Below are 19920 nucleotides of genomic sequence, written 5' to 3'. Positions count from 1 at the left end.
TATGGCCATGTCTAAACTGGGGTGGTGTAGTGGGCAAAAGAACGATGGATTTAACCCAGATCTCTTGACTGGGGGAGAATGTTTGCATTGTCAGCATTCCGTCCATCAATTGTTTGTTGTAACGCTTTTCGCCCTAAGTGGGATGGGTATTCCCAGACGTGGGACCCGTGCTCACTACGCCACTGGAGTCAAGCTATCCTGGCTGATGACGGCTGATAGCCAGAAACCGGTCCTAGGATGCTTGATTCCGGTCCAGGGAAGACATGGCTTGGCAGTTCGGGCTGGACTGTTCCCATGAGGCACAGGGTCAAGACTGATTTGCATATGGCCATGTCTAAACTGGGGTGGTGTAGTGGGCAAAAGAACGATGGATTTAACCCAGATCTCTTGACTGGGGGAGAATGTTTGCATTGTCAGCATTCCGTCCATCAATTGTTTGTTGTAACGCTTTTCGCCCTAAGTGGGATGGGTATTCCCAGACGTGGGACCCGTGCTCACTACGCCACTGGAGTCAAGCTATCCTGGCTGATGACGGCTGATAGCCAGAAACCGGTCCTAGGATGCTTGATTCCGGTCCAGGGAAGACATGGCTTGGCAGTTCGGGCTGGACTGTTCCCATGAGGCACAGGGTCAAGACTGATTTGCATATGGCCATGTCTAAACTGGGGTGGTGTAGTGGGCAAAAGAACGATGGATTTAACCCAGATCTCTTGACTGGGGGAGAATGTTTGCATTGTCAGCATTCCGTCCATCAATTGTTTGTTGTAACGCTTGCGAATATCAGAGGCACCACTTTAGGAACCCTTGTTCTATCGAGACGGCGGTGCACTATGGTTGCTCACCAATTCTCTGGGGCTTGTTGATGGTCATGGGTGTAAATTGCCTAATTTGCTCCTACCGGGGGCTCTTCAATTGATTCTTCATCGTTAGTATCCTCTGGGGTTCGAAGTAAGGCCACCAAGGATTCCCATGCTCTAGCCGCCTCCAGCGCCTTCTCGCTTTTCGTTCATTGTGCTATCTGCATCCTAACTATTCCTTCACCCTGCCCACTTAATGAGTTCTTTCTTCCATCTGGTTGTATTTGGCCCTTGTTTTGCTTTCCAGTGCATGGTTATATCCCTTTTGGCTTGTACTAATCCCATATCTATGAATTTGCTCTTGATTTTGTTTTTCGTTACGTGTGGGAACCTGTGTAACAGGCAGTATCCCTGCGATGCCTCTTCTTCCCTGTCAGTGATATCTGCCAGCAGCATAGTTACCTCCACCCTGAAGCTACCTAACTGTGGGCAATCCCAGAGCATATGTCTAAACCCATCTCCCTCTCTATTACATCGCGGACAAGCCGCCTCTTGAGAATTAAAATACTGATTAATCTTCTCCGGGGTAAGGTATGCTCTGTGTAGTATGTACAAATGCATTCATTGGAATATGGCATTTCTGGTGCTCTTCCAAGCCATCTCTACTATCTCCCCCCATGACTTTTCTGGGATGTACTCCCCGATGTCTGCTTCCCATTTTAATTGCAGCTCCGTTAAGGGTAGTAGCGTTTCCCGCGTTATTCGTCTATAGATGCACGTGACCGCTTTAATCGTCCGTGCCGCCATGACCAGATATTGACACCCTAATGACGGTGGCTCCGTGAGTCCCTCCCCCCAATGTTTTCGATTGGCCGCGGTGAGGGCAGAATGCAATAGGATATCCCCCCTGAGTAAGTCATACCGATCTTGTAGATCATTGAATGTGATCATGGCGCCCTCTTCAAACAAATCACTGTGAGAAGTTGGCCTGGCATATGACGGTCACTAGTTATAGTGGCCACCTTGCACCAGTCCAATTCGACTCTTATGGTAGATAGGTTTAAGACAACCTTTTAAAGAAAGCTATCCTAGTGGTAGCTGTGGAGAGCAGCCTTCAGGCTAAGTCTCTGAGGAATGTAAAGCAGCTTGTTTTACCTTATAATATCTTGAAATACCAAATGAATAGGACACCACACAGGTATATATATCAAATATATATGTAGTTCTCAATAAATTAAGCACAAATATGGCTGGAGCCCTAGGGGCGTACCAGACCATATACTAAAAAAATGGTTTAACAAAGTCGACTTACAAAATTACAAAGCCTAGGGCCATGGGAATCGCTGGGGGTTTACTACTGCAGTGTTAGCAAGTAAGTAACGAGCCCACGGGAGACGCGTGCAGTGTCTAAACACAGCCGCGGATTTCCTATAGGTTACAATGGAGCAAGTCGCGGTTTGTATTTTAAAGTTTTAGGGTACTTTCGAAGAAGTCAACAAGCAAGCCACTTACAGGGTAAGTATTTCGAGGGCCAACACACACTTGGGCACCGGAGTGCACGATTTACCTCACCCAGGGAAGCCGGGTGCATAGGTGTCTTTTGGTGTCGGTCGCGATGCTGTTTTCAATGGAGACCAGTGAAGACTTGCTGCTTGAGACGACTGAAGAGGTGTCCGCTGGAATCCAAAGGTGGATTGAAGATGAAGAGGACCTCAAAATTGAGGGGACAGTGTTCAAAGTCACTTGCCAGTGACCGGTGGCCAGCAAGATAGATGACCACAGATGTCGCGTTGCTTCAGGTCGTCGATGGTGTTTTGTCTCTTTGCTCACGAGGTCCAGGAGGGATCGACGATGACCAGCAGCTGAATTCGTAGTGTCCCGCGACGTCTGCAGCTGATGACGGTGTCGGCAACCGGATTGGAGCCAACAAGCCTTGGCAACTGCAAGTCTCATGTGAACTGAAGATAGTCGGTGATGCAGACCAGCAAGGTCTGATGGACTTACCCAGCGAGGGTAATTGAGGGCAGGCCCAGAGCAACCAGGAGAGCCCTTGAAGTCGGTTAGAAAGTCTTCGGGAGAGTCACTAGGCAACAGGCAAGTAACCGCGAAGACGCCTTCACAGGAACAGTTTCACAGGAGCCCACGGTCACTCGGGACGGGGTAGGCCGCTGATTTTTGGAACGAGACCTGCCAGGGACCTGGGCCACAAATGGTCCAAAGCACAAGTTCGTAGAACGTTGTGTAGGGTTTGCACTCGAAATCAGTTCACGGTTCCCAGGTATTGCTGTTCCTCGTCACTCGTGGGGTCCAGATGCCACAGCCTCGCTGGGGACTCAAAATGGCCGTCGAGAGGTCAGAAAATCCGCTTCTGGGGCCGCAGGGACTTCGGACTCCGGCGGGAGCGGTGAAGTTTGCAACCGTTGATTGAAGTTATTGGTGCCTGCCAAGCAGGGGAGTCACTCCTTGACTCCAAGGGAGATTCTTCAGTCTTCCAGAGATAGTGGAACTTCGAAGGGCCAGGATTCTTCTTTGTAGAGCGTCGTCCAGGGTAATCTGAATTGCATTGGCAATGCTTGCTATCTTATAGTGAAGATAGGGGAGGGACTAGCTCTATGACCACTCCTCTAGGAGGGTCAGGGTAGTGGGTGGTTACACCCACTTCCCTTTGTCCAGTTTCGCGCCAGAGCAGGGGCAGGTAGCCCCTGAACCGGTTTGAGCTGGCATATGCACAGAGGAGCCTACTGCTCCCCCAGTGCAGGACTTCAAAGCACTCTAAGAGTGCACCCACCCAGCTCCAATACACTAAATCCTGTCTGGAATGTGGTGACACCTCCCTGTGACAGGATGCCTTTTGTTGGGCTTCCTCCACTGCGAGTTTCGTCAGCAGCAGGAAAGCAGCCCAGTGTCTGTGCTGGTGGCATCCATTTTGTGATGCCAGGGCTCTAGAAGATTTCTACTGTTTACTACAGTGGGTACATGCCATCCCCTCTAGAAGGGTGGGATCATACTCCCACACCAGTTACTGGTGTGGGGGTATGATTCCAAGTTGTTTGACACCAAACACGACATGTTTTGATGCAGTCATTCCAAAGTTAGCATTTACCGCGAAGTTATAATGTGCTTAAGAGTATATGGTTTAACCGCATCCACAAACAGTAGCAGAGAATAGACTCTGCCAGCTGCAGAGGGGTCCTGCTCATGCAGAAGCACTCTCTCACATAGTAAACCAAGCACCCTGCCCTCAGGATTGTTAGGACCTGCAAGAGGGGTGGCTGATAGATTTATATGTGTGTGTATGGTGAGATATAGGAACCTATACCTCAGTGAGGAGTGCTAACACTACCTCACACAGGCTGCAGTAGCAGGCCTGTGGTGTCAGATTGAGAATGCTTCCCAGGGGTGGAATAATACATGCTGCAGCCCCTGGTAGGCCTGTGAAGTACCAATGCCCTAGGTACCTAAGGTACCATATACTAGGGGCTCCTAAGGTACCACAGTATCCAATCACTAGTGCATCTAATATGCACACCAAGTTGTTTAGAGAGATCAGTGAGACTGGGGCACTGATTAGCAGGGACCCAGCCAGACTATGGCCAGAAACCAGTGTATTCATCAGAAAAAAAGTGGGGGCAACATAAGTGCAGACCCTACTCTCCTACAATCACCTAAAGTATCCAGCCCCTGTTCCGCTCAAACTGTCAGTCCCTGCCAACTACCTCCATGTGGCAGGGCGTCACACATAAGTAGACAAATTTCCGGAGCAAGGGGCATCTTATTTTGGCACGTCTCGGATACCTATGCCAGCACTGGCGGGCCGTGCGTAGTTCCAGGGGTAGGGTTGAAGGGCGAACAGGCAGCCTCCGTGCGATCTGGGCTATCGCACTCAGGGTCACGGAGTCCTCTCTTGGTTCCTCCAGCCCCCGAATATGGCTTGCTGCCCATTTCGTGAGCCACTGTAGTTGTGCTGAGAGGTAATAGGCCTCAAAGTTGTGAACTGCCAGCCCTCCCTCTGATCTCGGTCGCATGTAATTTTCAGACTCCGAGAAGCCAGAAGGCGTTGTTGCGCATTGCTGGGTCAAGTTAGCTTATGTAGGGGATAGATCAAATGCTTCCAGTTCCATAACCTCCCACTCCAATGAGATAGGCTGTTTCCTTAGCCCTCTCTCTTCTTCTCTGCGAAGAGCTGCACCCTCCGCCTGTCCCCACTGTATCATGTCAGTTTGCCAAATAGCAACCGCCGGGCATCTTGGGGACTTCCACCTCATAGTAAGTACTCTAATTGCTAAAATGAGTGCTAGGTCCAAGAACCTTAACCTCTCCTTCTGCACCCCTGAGCGCCGACGAAGGCCCACCAGGCAGTTTAGGACCTCTTCTGGAACCGAGAGCTGCGTTACCCTTGTCAATGAATTGCGGACTCTCCCCCAGTATCCCCGTATGCAGGGGCACGACCACAGCATATGAATAAAGTCCGCCTCGTCTCCCTTTCAACGGGGGCAGAAGTGAGGGGAGTCTGAGAACATGCGATGTATCTTTTTTGGGGCGAGGTATGACCTATGAAGGATCATTGTCTGAATAAATTTGAGTTTCGCATTACGCGATATTTATTGGGGGTGTTCCAGCATGCTCTTCCATACTTTATCCGTAATCTCAGCTCCTGAGTCCTCCACCCAACGCTCCCTAAGGGAAGTAAGTGGGATTGCTGCATGTGCCCTGACTCCAGTGTATAGACAACGTACTAAATGCCCCCAGGGTCCCATATAGTATAGTAGGTGTACCAGTTTGTGTTGTGGGAGTTCAGTCCTCTGCGGGGCCCAAGCGGTTCTGATGTAATGCGTTACAGTAGCGTGTAGGAGATATAAGCGTGGTGCCCCCATGGCCTGTAGGAAAGAGTCGTGATCTAGCATGGCGCCGTCCCCAAAGAATGCCCCCACTCCCTCCACCCCACTGTCTGTCCAATCTCGCAGTCTGGCCTTCGTGAGTCTACCCGACGGTGTAGGGATACCGAGAGGGGACGTTCGCGGCATACGGATCACTGTAGATGTATAAGATAGGGCCTTCCTCCAACACAATAGGGTGGTCTTCAGCAGGGGAGGACAATCCGGGGGAATCCTAGCCTTCGGTAGCAACAAGGAATGCAATTCCCTCGATCTAGCCTCTGCAACGTAAACCCAATCTCCTGCAAGTTCCTCCTTGCAGTCCAGTATGAGAGCCACTGGAGCTGGCTTGCATAGTAGTAGCCCTGGAAGTCAGGGACTCCTAGACCGCCACTGCGCGCAGCCAGCTGGAGCTTTCGAAGACTTATTCGTCTGCGGCCAGTGCCCCAGATAAGACTCACCAGTATCGTGTTTAGTGTGTTAAAAATGGAGTGCGGGAGGATCACGGGTAGATTCACAAAATAATATAATAGGCGAGGCAGCATCATCATTTTTGAGATAGCGATCCGTCCCATCACCGATAAAGGCAGAAAGGACCAAAACCCTACACTAGCACGGAGCCCTGTTATTGCTCGCTGTATATTGCCCTCAATTTGATCCTCCTGTGCCCTGTAGACCTGGATACCAAGGTATTTAAAGGTGGTAGGAGTGACCGGTAGGGTATAGGCGCCGAACTGCAGGCGGGTTAGATGCGGTGTCTCTTGGAAGAAATAGCTCGTCGATTTCTCAGGGTTTATGGCCAGTCCCGACAGTCGCTGAAAGGTGGCCAGTATATTAGGGAGAGGGGCATTATCAGCGGTCAGGTCTCGTAGGTATAGGAGTATGTCGTCTGCATAGATGGACATCAGGTGGCTCACTCCATCAATAGGAATGCCAAGCCGGTCCTCGGAAACCCTTAGGGCCAGGGCCAGGGCCAAGGGTTCCAATGCAAGGACAAACAGCAGGGGGGATAGAGGGCATCCCTGCCTCGTGCCTCTATAGATGTTATATTGATTTGAGATGTATCGACCCGTGCGAGCTCTGGCGTGTACAATAATCGGACCCATTTAAGGTATGCGTCCGGGAATTTAAACGGTCTCAGAGTCGCGAACATGAAGTCCCAGGAAAGGGAGTTGAATGCCTGTTTAAGGTCCAACGCCATACATCCTGCGTATTGATATTGGTATTGATAAGCTCGTGGGGTGGCCTTCATTACATAATGTAGCCGTCTGGTGTTCAAAGAGGTGCTGCGGTTTGGTAGAAAGCCGCACTGATCCTGGTGGATGAGCGTTGTAAGATAGGGTTGTATGCGATTAGCCAGGGCCTTGTTGAGGATTTTATATTCTGTAGATAGCATAGAGAGGGGTCTGTAATTAGACAGCTCTAGCCCGTGCCGCCCTGGGTTAGGTATGGACACGACCAATGCCTGCATGGTGGAATCTGGCAAGCGGCCAAGCTCTAAAGCAGTCTTAAACACAGCCTCCAGTGCAGGTACTAAAGATTCAGAGTAGGTCTGGTAAAATTCTACAGGGAGCCCATCCATCCCAGGCGTCTTGTTACGGTTAAGACCCTTGATCGCAACGCGGATCTCTTGTTGAGTGATGGGGCCATCTATTTCTTTCTGCACATCGGCAGATAGCACTGGGAAGGGGAGGTCTTGAAAAAACTCAGTGATTGAGGAGCTTTCTATCGGGACAGGGGCTGCATAGAGTGCTTCCAGGTGATCATGGAAGGCCACGTTGATTTCTTCTTGAGTGTGGACTATATGTCCCTCTAGGGTCCGGATTCTAGTTATAACGGTCTGTCTCTAACTATGCGGGCAAGTAACGAACCCGATCTGTCCGCTTCGGTATGTTTTTGTTGGAGAAACGCCCTGTAATCTATTGTCCGCAGTGTCTCCAGCGTTTCCGCATGCTCCATGTGTGCGGATTGCAATGCCCCCTGTTTGGCAGGGTCTGATACTACCTCCCTCTCCAGGGTATGTAACTTATGTTCAACGTCCTTCAGCCTTTGGTGCGTCTCTTGCCTAGCCCCCACTAACCATCCAATTGTCGCCCCCCTTACCACCACCTTCAATGCATCCCACTCGGTCAGATAGGAGGAGGCCGTGTTCCAGTTTTCAGCCAAGTAATTTGTGATAGTGTTAGACAGGGTCGTGCGGAATGGGGCGTCTTTAAGTAGGTGTGGATGCAACCTCCATGTGGGAACTGGGGCAGGCACCATGCCCCAGCGGAGTGTGAGCTCGTTGGGGCTGTGATCTGAGAAGGTCTTTGCTAGATATGTGGAGTGGTGGGTCTTCGCAATGATGGATCTCGAACAGAGGAACCGGTCTATTCTGGTATGGAGACTGTGTACCGGGGGAGTAAAAGGAATATTCCTTGTGGGTTGGGTGAAGGCTGCGCCACACGTCCGAGTGTCCACCCGCTGGTCCATGTCGTGAATTGCTCTGCTAGTTTGCTAGCGTTCGTGCCATTCAGGGGGGGGGGTGGGGGGGTGTGACCTGTTCAATTCAGTGTCCAGCACCGCATTCCAATCCCCACCTAGTATCCAGGGTATCCCGTCCCTGTCTGCTAAGGCCACACCCACCTTACCCAAGAAACGGTCCTGGTCAAAGTTGGGGGCATAAATGCTGCCAAGGACCACCGGGGAGCCATCGAGGGTGCCCTTCACCAGAATGTAGCGACCCTGGTCGTCTACCCTGCGCTCCAGTTAAAGAAAGGGTACCTCGTGGCGTATCCAAATAGTCGCTCCCCTAGCGAAGGCTGAGTAATTGGTGGAATAAATATGTCCCCTCCATTTTTTCCGCATCTTTTGTGTTTCACATTCGGTTAGGTGGGATTCCTGGAGGAACGCCACCTGTGTCTTTTGACGAAGGAGAAATGCATGTATACGGTGCCTTTTCTGGATTGCACCTAGTCCCCGTACATTCAATGTGATGAAGTTATACGAGCCTGTTGTGTTAGCGTTCCCTGCCATGTTGCAAAGTATACTGTGGGTCTCCCGTTCCCGTGTACCCAGTAGAGCAGACCTGACCAGGAGTCCCCTTCCCCATAACCGGAACAAAACTTGGCACAGCGCCTAAACTGCGCTGGGCCCAACATTGAAATACCACTAATATAAAACAAATAACGGTGCGTACGCAAGCAAGGGGGTAGCCACCCCAATACCTAATCATGGTCGTAAAAGGGAGTCTGCAACCCAGCGGCTCTACGGTACCTCGCCCCCGGGGGGAGGGAAGTATGTGTAGATGTGATGGGGACATAATTATTGGCATACTCCATCACAATGGGGAGGGTTACGGAGCCCCTTCACATATAATGCACGACCCAGGTGCATCAGAGTGTAGCAGTTGTATCAATAGGATAGAAGGCTGTAGCCCCACCGACCCCCTGAGAAACCCGGAACTCATCAACATACACAAAAAGCATTATTAGTTAAAGGATACTATAGTCTCAGGCGCAGGGCTCACGCCATCGGCAAGGGCAAGTCCAAGTCCCACATCCTCCGGCTCAAGCTTCGTTGATTCTTCCCCTGTATTCAGTTGTCGATCATATCATCAGCTGTCCTCGGTGTGATCGTGGGGAAAAGAATTGCACTGTGCTCAGAGTCGGAGTGAGTAGCATTGTCCTCAGAGTCAGTGGAGATTTTGTGTGAGTCTTCACGGAAGGCCCCGGCAGCCGCAAGCGCTCCCTCCTGATCTCGTCGCTGTTGTTCCCGTGATGGGCCGGCGCCTCCTCTACTCCCGTTAGGGTTCTGAGTTCGGCGAGGGGTCCTTTTCAGGTGTGCGTCCGAATCCTGTGAGGAGATATCCGGGTTACTGCTTTGGCTAGAACCGATGCACATTACTTCCAACCATTCCTCGACATCTGTTTTTTTTAATCATGCATAACCTTCAGCCGGGCAGGATATAAAAGTGCGTATTTGAGGTGTGCTTTCTGTAGTTTTTTCTTTACAGCCTGGTAGGATGATCTTTGTCTCTGCACCAACACCGTGTAGTCGGGATACAGGGAGATGCGGTGGTTTTCGTACTGGTTTAGTGCCTTTTCTCTAGCTTTCTATAAGAGGACATCGCGGTCTCGAGAATTGAGTATTTTCACGATCAGGGGGCGGGGCGGTACGCCGGGCCTGGGCTGTCCCGTCGGAATTCGATGAGCTCGTTCCACACAGAAGTACGGGGAGAGTCCTTCAGGTGCCACATGATCTCTGAGCCATATCTCCATGAAGTCTGCCGCCCTGTTCCCCTCACAGCGTTCTGGCAGGCCAATGACGCGGACATTGTTGCGCCTGTTCCTGCCCTCCGCATCCTCCACCCGATCAAGGAGCGTCGACACCTGCTTTTGTAGTTGTTGCAGTGTGGATGAGTGTTCCGCTACTCTAGGGGCAAAGTCAGTGATCGATTGGCCGTGGTCTTTTACAGTGTCCGCCAGCTTATTATGGTCTGCCTTAAGCAGCGTGAGCCCCGTGGCCAGCGTGCTCATTTGTAGTTCCAGTGCCGTTCTAGTGTCTCGGATCTCCTGGAGAATGAGGTCCAGTTTATCCGGTGGCTCTTCTGTATGTCCGGTCGATGTTGCCCCCAACGGGGAGAGCCTATTGGTGTGGCCCGCCTCAGTGTAGGAGTGGTCAGGGCCCTGTGGTCCCTCCAGCGCCCTAGCCCGATGCCTGCCCATGACGCAACGTTGCCGCCAATCTCCGCACTGAACCGTCTCTATGATCGGGTCCACAGGGACTCTGGTAGTGTTCCTCGTGGGGTTATGGCGCAGCCCGAGTACGTTTCAACGCACCCTAGGGGAGTATCGCCGGTGGGCCAGGGGGCCCATGGAGGCAGTATCTCTCCGCGTATATCCAGGCAAATCAGTTAGATCCCGCGTTCGCAGGCAGTGGTATCCCAAAGTTGTTAGATAGTATGCCCTCCCAGGGCTCTCCGTATGTTGTTCCCTATGTGCATCTTCCCAGTACGTGTATAGGATGCTCGAGTCACCATAGGAGGATGCGTCTCGCGCAGCTGAACTCCGACCAAAGACGACGGTAGGGGCGCCCAGGGCCCACGGTCAGCCAGCCCCACGTCCCGTTGGGAGGAGGCGTCTCAGCATCCATCACGCAGTCTCCCCCCGGGGCTCCGTGGTGGCCCTCCAGCCACCTTTTGTGCCCGGGCAGCCGACTGGCAGGGGAGAGGGGGTCAGGGTTGTACACTCCGGGTCACTTTCGCTTTCTACGAGGCTCAAATGGCAGGCCGCAGGGGCCCCACACGGCACCGTGGCCCCACACCCGGCACCGCACTGACTGTTAACCGGGTCCTCTGACGTCCCCCCTCGGTCGCACCTCCTCTAGGGGCCAGTCTGGTCCGTGGGCTAAGTGTCGTTCTGCCGCAAGCCTCCAGCACACCCCCGCCGCGCAGCTGTCCCAGGAAAGTACTTGTCGTATGGGCCAGGCCACCGGGCTCCTCCACCGCAGCCCCAGGCCCCCGTCGCAGTGCCAATGTCCGGCCGCAGGTCTCAGCCTCCCCTCAGGCGCGGCCTTGAGCAGGCCCACGTCCGCCTCTTTTCTGCAGGCTGGCTAGCTCCTGGGTCGCAGCAGGCTACAGATCCGGGGCCCGGGCACAGCGAAGGCGCCCCCACAGCCCCTCGCAACTCTACAGTCCGCAGCGGGCACTCTCCCGGGTGACGACACTCCAGGCTTAATGCGGAGCCCCAGGCCGTTCCCCCGCCAGGCCTTCCGTCCCACAGCCACTATCCAGTAGGGAGGGGGGGGGCCCCCCAGGCCTCGCGCCCGGTATTGTAGGGGCACCCGCGAATAATCAAAGGATCCCCAAGTCTCAAACGAGGCGCGGGGCTCGGGCGGGAACACGCCCAGGTACCCGCCTCGCGCCCGGACGCCCTCGCTACTCCAGGCCCCGGCCTCCGCTCGGATCCAGCAGATGACAGGCCCCAGGGAGGATATTCGCCGGAGCGCCGCTATTCCGGTGGGTAAACTTCCGCCCCCAGGCTGGGGGGCTATGGGCTTCCTAGACGTCCGTCTCCCAATCCAGAATAGTCCGTAGGAGCTCTCCTGTGCTGCGTCCGCCATGACAGACGGCTAGCCACGCCCCCCTTCGATGGTACCCATACCGACAGGGTTCTGAAGTAATCTAGTAATCTCTGCAGGGTTACCATCTTAAGCAGAGCCATCCGGCCAGCCACCGACAATGGCAGAGATCCCCAGAACTCAGTTACTTTTTGTACCCCTAATTGCTCTCTCGATGTTACCCTCCAAGATGTCTCCCTGGGTGTGGTAGATTTGAGTCTCTAGGCACATCAGGCTCCTAGTCTCCGATCTCACTCCATCAGTTTCTTGTGGACCTATCCTACCCTCCATCGGTGGGAACAGACCAGACTTTGCCCAATTTACCTTCAGCCCTGCTACATCACCTAGGGTTTGTAGCAAGCCTTTAGCACCCCTGAGCACCTCCCTCGAATCTGCCAGAAACAGTAACAGGTCGTATGCGTAGAGCGCAATGTGGTGGATCTGGATAAGAACATTTAGGCCCTGATAGTGTTGTCCTGTTCTAGCCTGGGCTGCAAACGGTTCCATCGTAAGGGGAAAGCGAGCACCCCTGTCGCGATCCCGTCCTACATTACAGATGTCCGATATTAGTCCCCCTCCCGTCTTAACCCTAGCAGTAGAGTTGACATATAAGAGAGCCGTCTGTGAGAAGTTGGCCTGGTATATGCTGTCCACTAATTAAAGTGGGCACCTAGCACCAGTCCAAACAACCCTTATTGATGATTAGGTTAGAGACCACCTTTATTGAAAGCTATCCTAGTGGTAGCTATGGAGAGCAGCCTTCATACTAAGTCTCGAAGGAATGTAAAACAGCTTGTTTTACCAGATCAGAACATCCTGAATGACCAAATGAAAGGAGAACCACACGAGATATATAAAATATATGTATTTATTACTAAACACTCTACTAACCTCTTTATGAGATTAGAGCACAAAGCACCCAATATTAAATCACTAGAACAACAGTAAATAGACCAATACACAGCGGGCTCCAGGGGGAGACAGAACCATATACTAAGAAAGTGGTATAACAACCACGACTTGACTAGACACAGTGCCTAGAGCACGTAGAATCGCTGGGACCCCAAGGAACCACCCAAAGTAGTGACACAGGGGACCCACGGAGGACGGGTGCAGTGTGTGAACACAGGCACGAGCTCAGTCCAATCTTATGGGAAAGTCACGGTTGGAATTTTAAAGATTAAGGCCACTTCGGAGAGGACTTTAAACAAACCCTTTCAAACATAGAGGGTTCTAAGACCAGCACCCTTGAGAGTACCGAGATACCCGTGTTACCTATCCCAGAGGAGCCGGGTGCATAGGGGTCAGGTGATGTCGGAAATCTTTGTCGTTTTCAATGGCGTGATGCGGAAATGTGCTGCTGCCGGGAAGATGAAAAGTGTCCAGTGGAATCCCAGCCTGGATCTCAGGTGAGAAGAACCTGAAAGCAGAGGGGACAGACAATGGGTCACTTCAGGGTGACCAGGGGCACGATAGATGAATGCCCACCGATGTCGGTTGCTTCAGGTGAGATGACGCAATGCTTGACTCTGCAGCCACAGGGACCAGGAGATGTCTGCGACGACCAAAGTCCGGAGGTGAGCTGTCCCCCGAAGTTATGTCTAGTGCTGGGGGGGTCAGTGTCCGGATCGAACACCAACAAGCCTTGGGAACTACATCCCACGCGGGCAGAGGAAATCTGCTTCAGTGAGGACCAGCAAGGTCCTGGGGACTCTCCAAGCTGTGGAGAGTCAGGGCACGTCTGGAGCAACCGGGAATGCCCACGGAAAGTCAGTTACCTTCACAGGGACCCACAGGCCAATGCACCAGGGATCGCGAAGGAACCTCGAGCTGAATCACAAAATACCAGCCCACGGAACACTCGTGGAGTGTAGGCCGGAAATCTTCGGTGGAAATACTGCTCGGGGTCAGGACTACAAGTAGCCCAAATCACAGCCTCGGGGATCGCCAAAAAGCATATGCTGCAGCAAAAGTACAGGGTGCACAGGGGTTTGGGTTGCACGGTCCCCACGAGGGATACTGGTCTCAGAATTGCTAAAAGAGCAGATCGACCTCTGAGACCTCGGGAACCAACCTCTTGTGTTGCAGAAATCTTCGGAGTCCTCAGGAGCTCGGGAGATGCAAACCGGTCAGATGCGTATAGGTGCCTGCTGCTGCAGGGGAGTAACTCCTTTACTCCAAGGGAGATTCTTCAGTCATCCAGCGTAGTGTAGATCGTTGAAGTACTGTAGCAGAGTTTAGTCCAGGTAAAATCTAAAGTTCTGTAGTCAGGGGTTCCTACTTTATACCCAAGGAAGGGGTGGGACAAACTCTGGGGACCCACCTATGGGAGGGTCAGGACAGAGGGGTGGCTACACCCATGCCCTTTGTCCAGTTGCGCGCCATAGCAGCAGCAATGGCTCCTGCAACCGGTTTGAGCTGGACTATGCACAGGGACTCCAAATGAGTGCACCCACTTAACCCCAATACACTAAAGCCTGTCTGGGAGGTGGTGACACCTCCCTGTGACAGGAAATCTATTGTCAGGCCTTCCCCTGCTCGAGCTTGGCTTAGCAGCAGGAGGGCAGACTTGTGTCTGTGGCTGGCAGCATCCATTTTGTGATGCCCAGGTCGAGAAAGCTGGTACCGGGTAGCCCCGTGACCCACGGTTGTGGTACTAGAAGGGAGGAATCATACCTCCCACACCAGTCACTGGTGTGGAGGTATGATTCCAAGGTATTTGACATCAAACACAACATTTTTCTAAGCAGCCGATTTCAAGTTAGCATTTACCGTGAGGTTATAATGCACTTAAATATATATGGTTGGCTGCATCACAAACAACCCCGGAAAATAGTTTCCGAAGGCTGCAGAGGGGCTATGCTCATGCAGGTGCACCCTCTCACAAAAAAACCCAGCACCCTGCCTTCAGGATTGATAAGGCCTGCCATAGGGGTGACTGATAGGTTTATATGTGCAGTGATTTAGAATAGATATAGTGAACCTATATCTAAGTAAGGGGTGCATGCACCACCTTACACAGGCTGCAGTAGCAGACCTGTGGTGTCAGTTTGAATGGTCTCTCAGGGGTGGTACAATACATGCTGCAGCCCCTGAGAGGCCTCTGGGGTACAACGGCCCTGGGTACATAGTATACCATATACTAGGGACTTATAAGGGTACCCCAGAATCCAATCTGGAGTGTACCTAAAGTACATGCAATCAATTTAGAGGAGAAAGCAGCTAGACTTGGGTCCTGGATAGCAAGTCGAAAACAGTGATACATCAGCAAAAAGTGGGGGTAACCATAAGAAGCAGATCCTACTCTGCTACACCGTCCATCCCAAAAACGGCTCATCCAGCCCCACCCTCCTCATCACATGAAATAAATACGGCCGTTCCAGGATGTCAAATGCCTTCTCTATGTCCACTGAGAAGACCGCTGCTTCTTCTTTTCTATAGGTATCTGCCTCTAATACCTGTATGAGGTGACAAACATTAAGGACTGTGTTTCTGGTGGGTATAAACCCGAATTGATCTCTGTGTATAACGGCTGTCATAGGAGGGAGCAGGCAAGTGGCCAGGTTAAGCATGGAGAGCGGATGGTATGCCACTATTTCCCAGGATGGTTTCCCCGGTTTGAGCAGGGGTATAATAATCGCTTCCCTGGTCGAGGCCGGTAGGTGTCCCTCTAGCCTCGCGCCATTGTACAGCTGTACCAGACTAGGGGCTAGCAAGTCCATATATGCTAAGTAGAATTCAATGGGTAAGCCATCCATTCCCAGGGTTTTGTCGCTTGCCATATGTTTAATAGCCCCCACATCTCTCCCAATTCCACATCCCGACCCAGAGTAGTCGCAAATTCCTCGTCCAACACCGGTAGTTCCACGTATCCTATGAACGCGTCGATGTCCTCTTCTGTTGGCGTCAGTCTACTTTTGTATAAGTTGGTATAGTAATCTAGGAACAGGTCATTGATACCTTGCTGGTCATACCTCACTACTGCATTCTGTTCTCTGACCTCCAATGTGACCGACCCCCTCCTGGCTGGGTTGGCCAACCAAGCCAACAGAGCTCCCGTCTTGTCTCTCTCTATGTGGGCTCGGGTTATATATTTTTTTTATAATCGAAGCAACAAGGTCGCTCCACCCACCGCTACGGCTTCTCTAGCTTCCAGGAGTTCCCCCTGTTTATCAGAATTCTCTGGTCTTTCCTGCTCTAGCTCTCTTAGGTGCTGGTCCGCCCTCTGTATGTCCTGCAGTAGGGTCTTCCATGTTCCCACCATCCCCGAGATACAGTGCCCCCTGATGACCAACTTAAACCCGTCCCACTCCACCAGGGAGCTCGATGCTGAATTAGCATTGTATTGGAAATACTGGTCAATGGCGATTCCAATCTCTGCGTGAAATGCTTAGTCCTCTAGGGCCTCAGGTCTCAGGCGCCATGTGGGTATTTTGGACCTTGGTCGAGACCACTGCAAGCTTAACAACTCTGGGTTGTGGTCTCCAGTATATTGAAATGAATATTGTTTTTTTTTTTTTTTTACATATTCAACAAGCACTGGCAAAACCAGTTGCTTAGCTCTTGCATTATAAAATGAGGACTATAGGCTTAGCCAATGCTGCTATCATAAAGATGATTTAAAAGGGTTTTCTTTTCAGTGATGCAAATTGTTTTCTTTCTTCAATAGACCATTCTATATAAAGCCTACAAATATAGTCAGTGTGAACTATGATCCTGAGGATGATGTGCAACAAGTTACAGCCCAAGCCTCTGCAATGAACAAACGAATTCATTACTACAGCAAACTCTCTTCCAGATCCACAGCATCACTGGTAAGTAGTTCCTCTGGTTGCATTGTTGTATGACCTTTTGTGTCAGGTTCACAAGTTGATTTCTTTGCCTTCGCGACCCAAAGTGCAACCGTGTGCCCTGTATTGCAAAAAAAAAGAGAGACCGTTGGTATGTAGTGAGTGCAGTTGGAATTCAGTTATGTATGAATAGGACCTTCATACGTGGACCCCAGAAAACGTTAATATACATTTTTTTTGTCCATGGAATTAATAGCACCATGTCTGTGAAATGCATTATTCAATAGAATGCCTATCTGTCGCAATGTTTTTCTCTATTGTGGATTGTATGCCTTCAAAAGGCCTATTTGTAGGTTTCTTTGGAGTGTGTGCAATGCAAAACTGTTTAAACTGTCTAAATGACGGTAACAATGCAGCCGGATTAGCTTATATTGAGCATAGTGAAAACAGATTCCTGTCTCTTTAAGACATTGCAAGGTTCCCTTGCCCTTAGTGCATTGTTTGGCAGTTGACTCCCTGAGCCGGTTCTTTTTCTAGCTCATAAGACAATCTCAGAACACTTGTCAGGCTTCACACTTCAAAAAATCTTGACATTTTGAGTCTGAAATGTTTTACTGACCTCTACTCAACTTTTCCTACCATCCTTGGTTGAGTGCAGTGATTGGTTTCCTGCCTCTGGTAGGCTTTTCCTTTCAGGGAAGCCTAATATTGGGTGGTAAGGAGTGTCCTCAACATCACTCTTAATATCAATCAAAAATGACATAAATGGTAGCAACGTGTCAGTCGAGAGCCTCAACCCCTACATGCTCGCATTCGAAAGCTAGATCGTCGGACCCCACAGAAGGCACTCTCAAGTATTTCACACTAAGATACTCAAAAACAGTTGCGACCAGAATACTTTCACCCTTAACGTTGAAGGGAGCCCACACAGTATTGATTCATTCCCCATCTCTGGCGTCGTGAGTGTTCATGATAGCGTCACCACCGCCGTCTGTGTATTTGTCTTTTGCTGTACATTTGCAAAGTGTGTCTTCTCCTTAAGGAATAACCTGACTCAAGATAACACCGAGGTTTTCATCTTCCTTTATGTCATCATCACCAAAGAAGAAACTTGGGGCTGTTCAAGAAGAGAGGGCCTCAGGGCCTCCTCTCCAGGCAAGGCGTGTATTTTCGCCGGATCCTGCACTTATTCTTTTAATTCCATTGAGGCCAGTCATTCCTTTTCAGGGCCCTTTGCTAAAGCCTCTGCGACTACTTATTGTATCTCCTCCAATGAAGGCATCAAGAACTACTTCAATGGAAACCAATTATGCATCTCCGACTGCCCCAGGGTCACCGAGCAGTAGAATAGTGACATCACCAAGCAGTCCCGAAAAGGGAAAGACGCATAGATTCTATTTAAGTTCAAGATTCCATATTCAGACTCCGATGATAATCCGTCATTTTACACTCTGATGCCTCCACCTAGTTCTGTTTCCTGAGTGTCTGGTAGACGACATTAGCATATATCAGGAAATGCTAGCTGGAGGAGCAGCAAAACTAAATATTCAAATGGAGACGCCTCAGCCAACAGTTTCAGTAATTCTAGAAACTCTCCAACCAAAAGCAGCACTAAAACCTTCAATTTTAGGGCTGCTCGATATTGCTATAAAGAAATTCAAGACATCGGCGAAAGGTATAGGATCAAAACCTTGCCTTATGAAAAAGTATACAACAAGACCTAGAATTGCTAAAGGCAGATCCCCAAATAGCACCATGTTGTTTTATTATCTGTTAGGCGCAGGCATGTGTAAGCCTCCGAGTCAACAACCACTTGAGGGAAAGTAGGATACTTGATTCTACTGACAGAAAATCATGGGGCCAGTGCCGTCACCTTACTATGTTATGTGTATTTGTATAGCACACAACTCACCCGGGAGGGTACCCTGGCGCTGAAGCAGGAGTTGCATGAGCCAAGCCACGGTCAGGGCTAGGTGAAGAGCCAGGTCTTCAGGCTTCATACGAAGTTTGGAAACTGAGGAGGAGGCTCTGACGTACAGGGGGCAGGCCATTCCAGGCTTTAGGAGCGGGGTAGGAGAGGGCACGGCCATCAGATCTGGCTCCGCATATGCACGTGTCTGTGTGTAAGTAGGAGTTCAGCTGAGGTGTCTGGAAGTTTTGTGGAAGATGATGCAGTTGTTGAGGTACATAGGGGCCAATGTTGTGTAGGTATTTGTATGCATGCTTGAGGAATTTGAATTTGTTTGTGGATTGGGAGCCAGTGGAGCCCTTTGATGCGGGGGAGTACAGTTTGGGTGAGCCTGTCCGGGTAGATAGAGATTTGGGAGGGGATGACATTTGTTATCAAAGATTTTCTCAACCATCAGCAACAAGACTACCTAGAGATGGTCAATGAAGGCATCCTGGTGTCTCATCAGGTAATAAGAGCAGCATTTGTAGATCCAGCAGAACATGTCACAATAGACTACTACCAATAGAGTGCCCATAAGGAGAACATCTTGTCTTTGATTAGCCATCTTAAAGCAAGAAGCTCAACTTAAGATGGCTAACCTGCCTTTTTCACTGTCCGCATTATTTGGGTAGCATATAGAGGAAAAAATGCTGCCAAGAAAGTGTGAAGTGGCAATTCAAATTCAGTGGGTTTGGAAGACTAGAAAAATTTATTCAGGCAGCAGTACAATACAACGGTGAAAAATTATTTTAATCAAAGGATTTAATGACCTTACAATGGATGAATGAGTGTTAAACATCATAAATCATGGATCCTCTATATGGTTCAAGGCTTTTCCACCTCTGAATCCTCCAAAGCCAATGGCAAACATCAGCTTTATACCTTGAGGAATGAAAAGCAAATGCCCTCACCCTCATTTTCATAAAAGTGTACAATACAGCTGGTTCCATCCAATCTACAAGGCCAAGGAGTTGACTCCAGATACTTTTGAATACAAATAAAAGCTCAGAAAAAAAATAAAGATTGATTTTATATATTTGGTTCACAAACAAATTCATCAGAATGTAAAGTTCAGAATGCTGACCTTACACCACAACAACATATTATGAAACTCCCACTCAACCTGTTCCTTCTCGATAGAAAAATCATCATCTAACAACAATCCATGACACACAACACCAAAATTCTCAAAGAAGGCTTTTAAAGTTTTTCATACAGTAACGTTACAGACATTCCTTTACAAAATTCATGTTAAAAAAAGTTCAACTATTTCATTATCATCAGCCCCATAACTTAATATCATACATACACCAAATCATACCGCAAACTTTCATTAAAAATCGAAACCGATCTAAGGAGCCATTTATAACCCACTGAGTAAAGTTCATATGTACAGCTCTTCACCGTAT

General features: G+C 50.2%; 1 protein-coding gene across 1 annotated transcript in view; it reads left to right on the top strand.

Annotated features, from left to right (window-relative positions):
* The window catches only part of SLC38A9 (solute carrier family 38 member 9), a 345812-nt gene that overhangs the window by 32292 nt on the left and 293600 nt on the right, over positions 1-19920 (top strand). Inside the window, exon 3 of the mRNA XM_085631309.1 lies at positions 16440-16584. Coding sequence (XP_085487435.1) covers positions 16440-16584 — 145 coding nt within the window. The remainder of the gene's footprint in view (positions 1-16439; positions 16585-19920) is intronic.

This window comes from Triturus cristatus, chromosome 2_1 (assembly GCF_964204655.1).
Source record: "Triturus cristatus chromosome 2_1, aTriCri1.1, whole genome shotgun sequence".
Lineage (NCBI taxonomy): Eukaryota > Metazoa > Chordata > Amphibia > Caudata > Salamandridae > Triturus > Triturus cristatus.
Note: the sequence above shows the minus strand (reverse complement) of the source record. Positions and strands in the feature narration are given on the sequence as shown.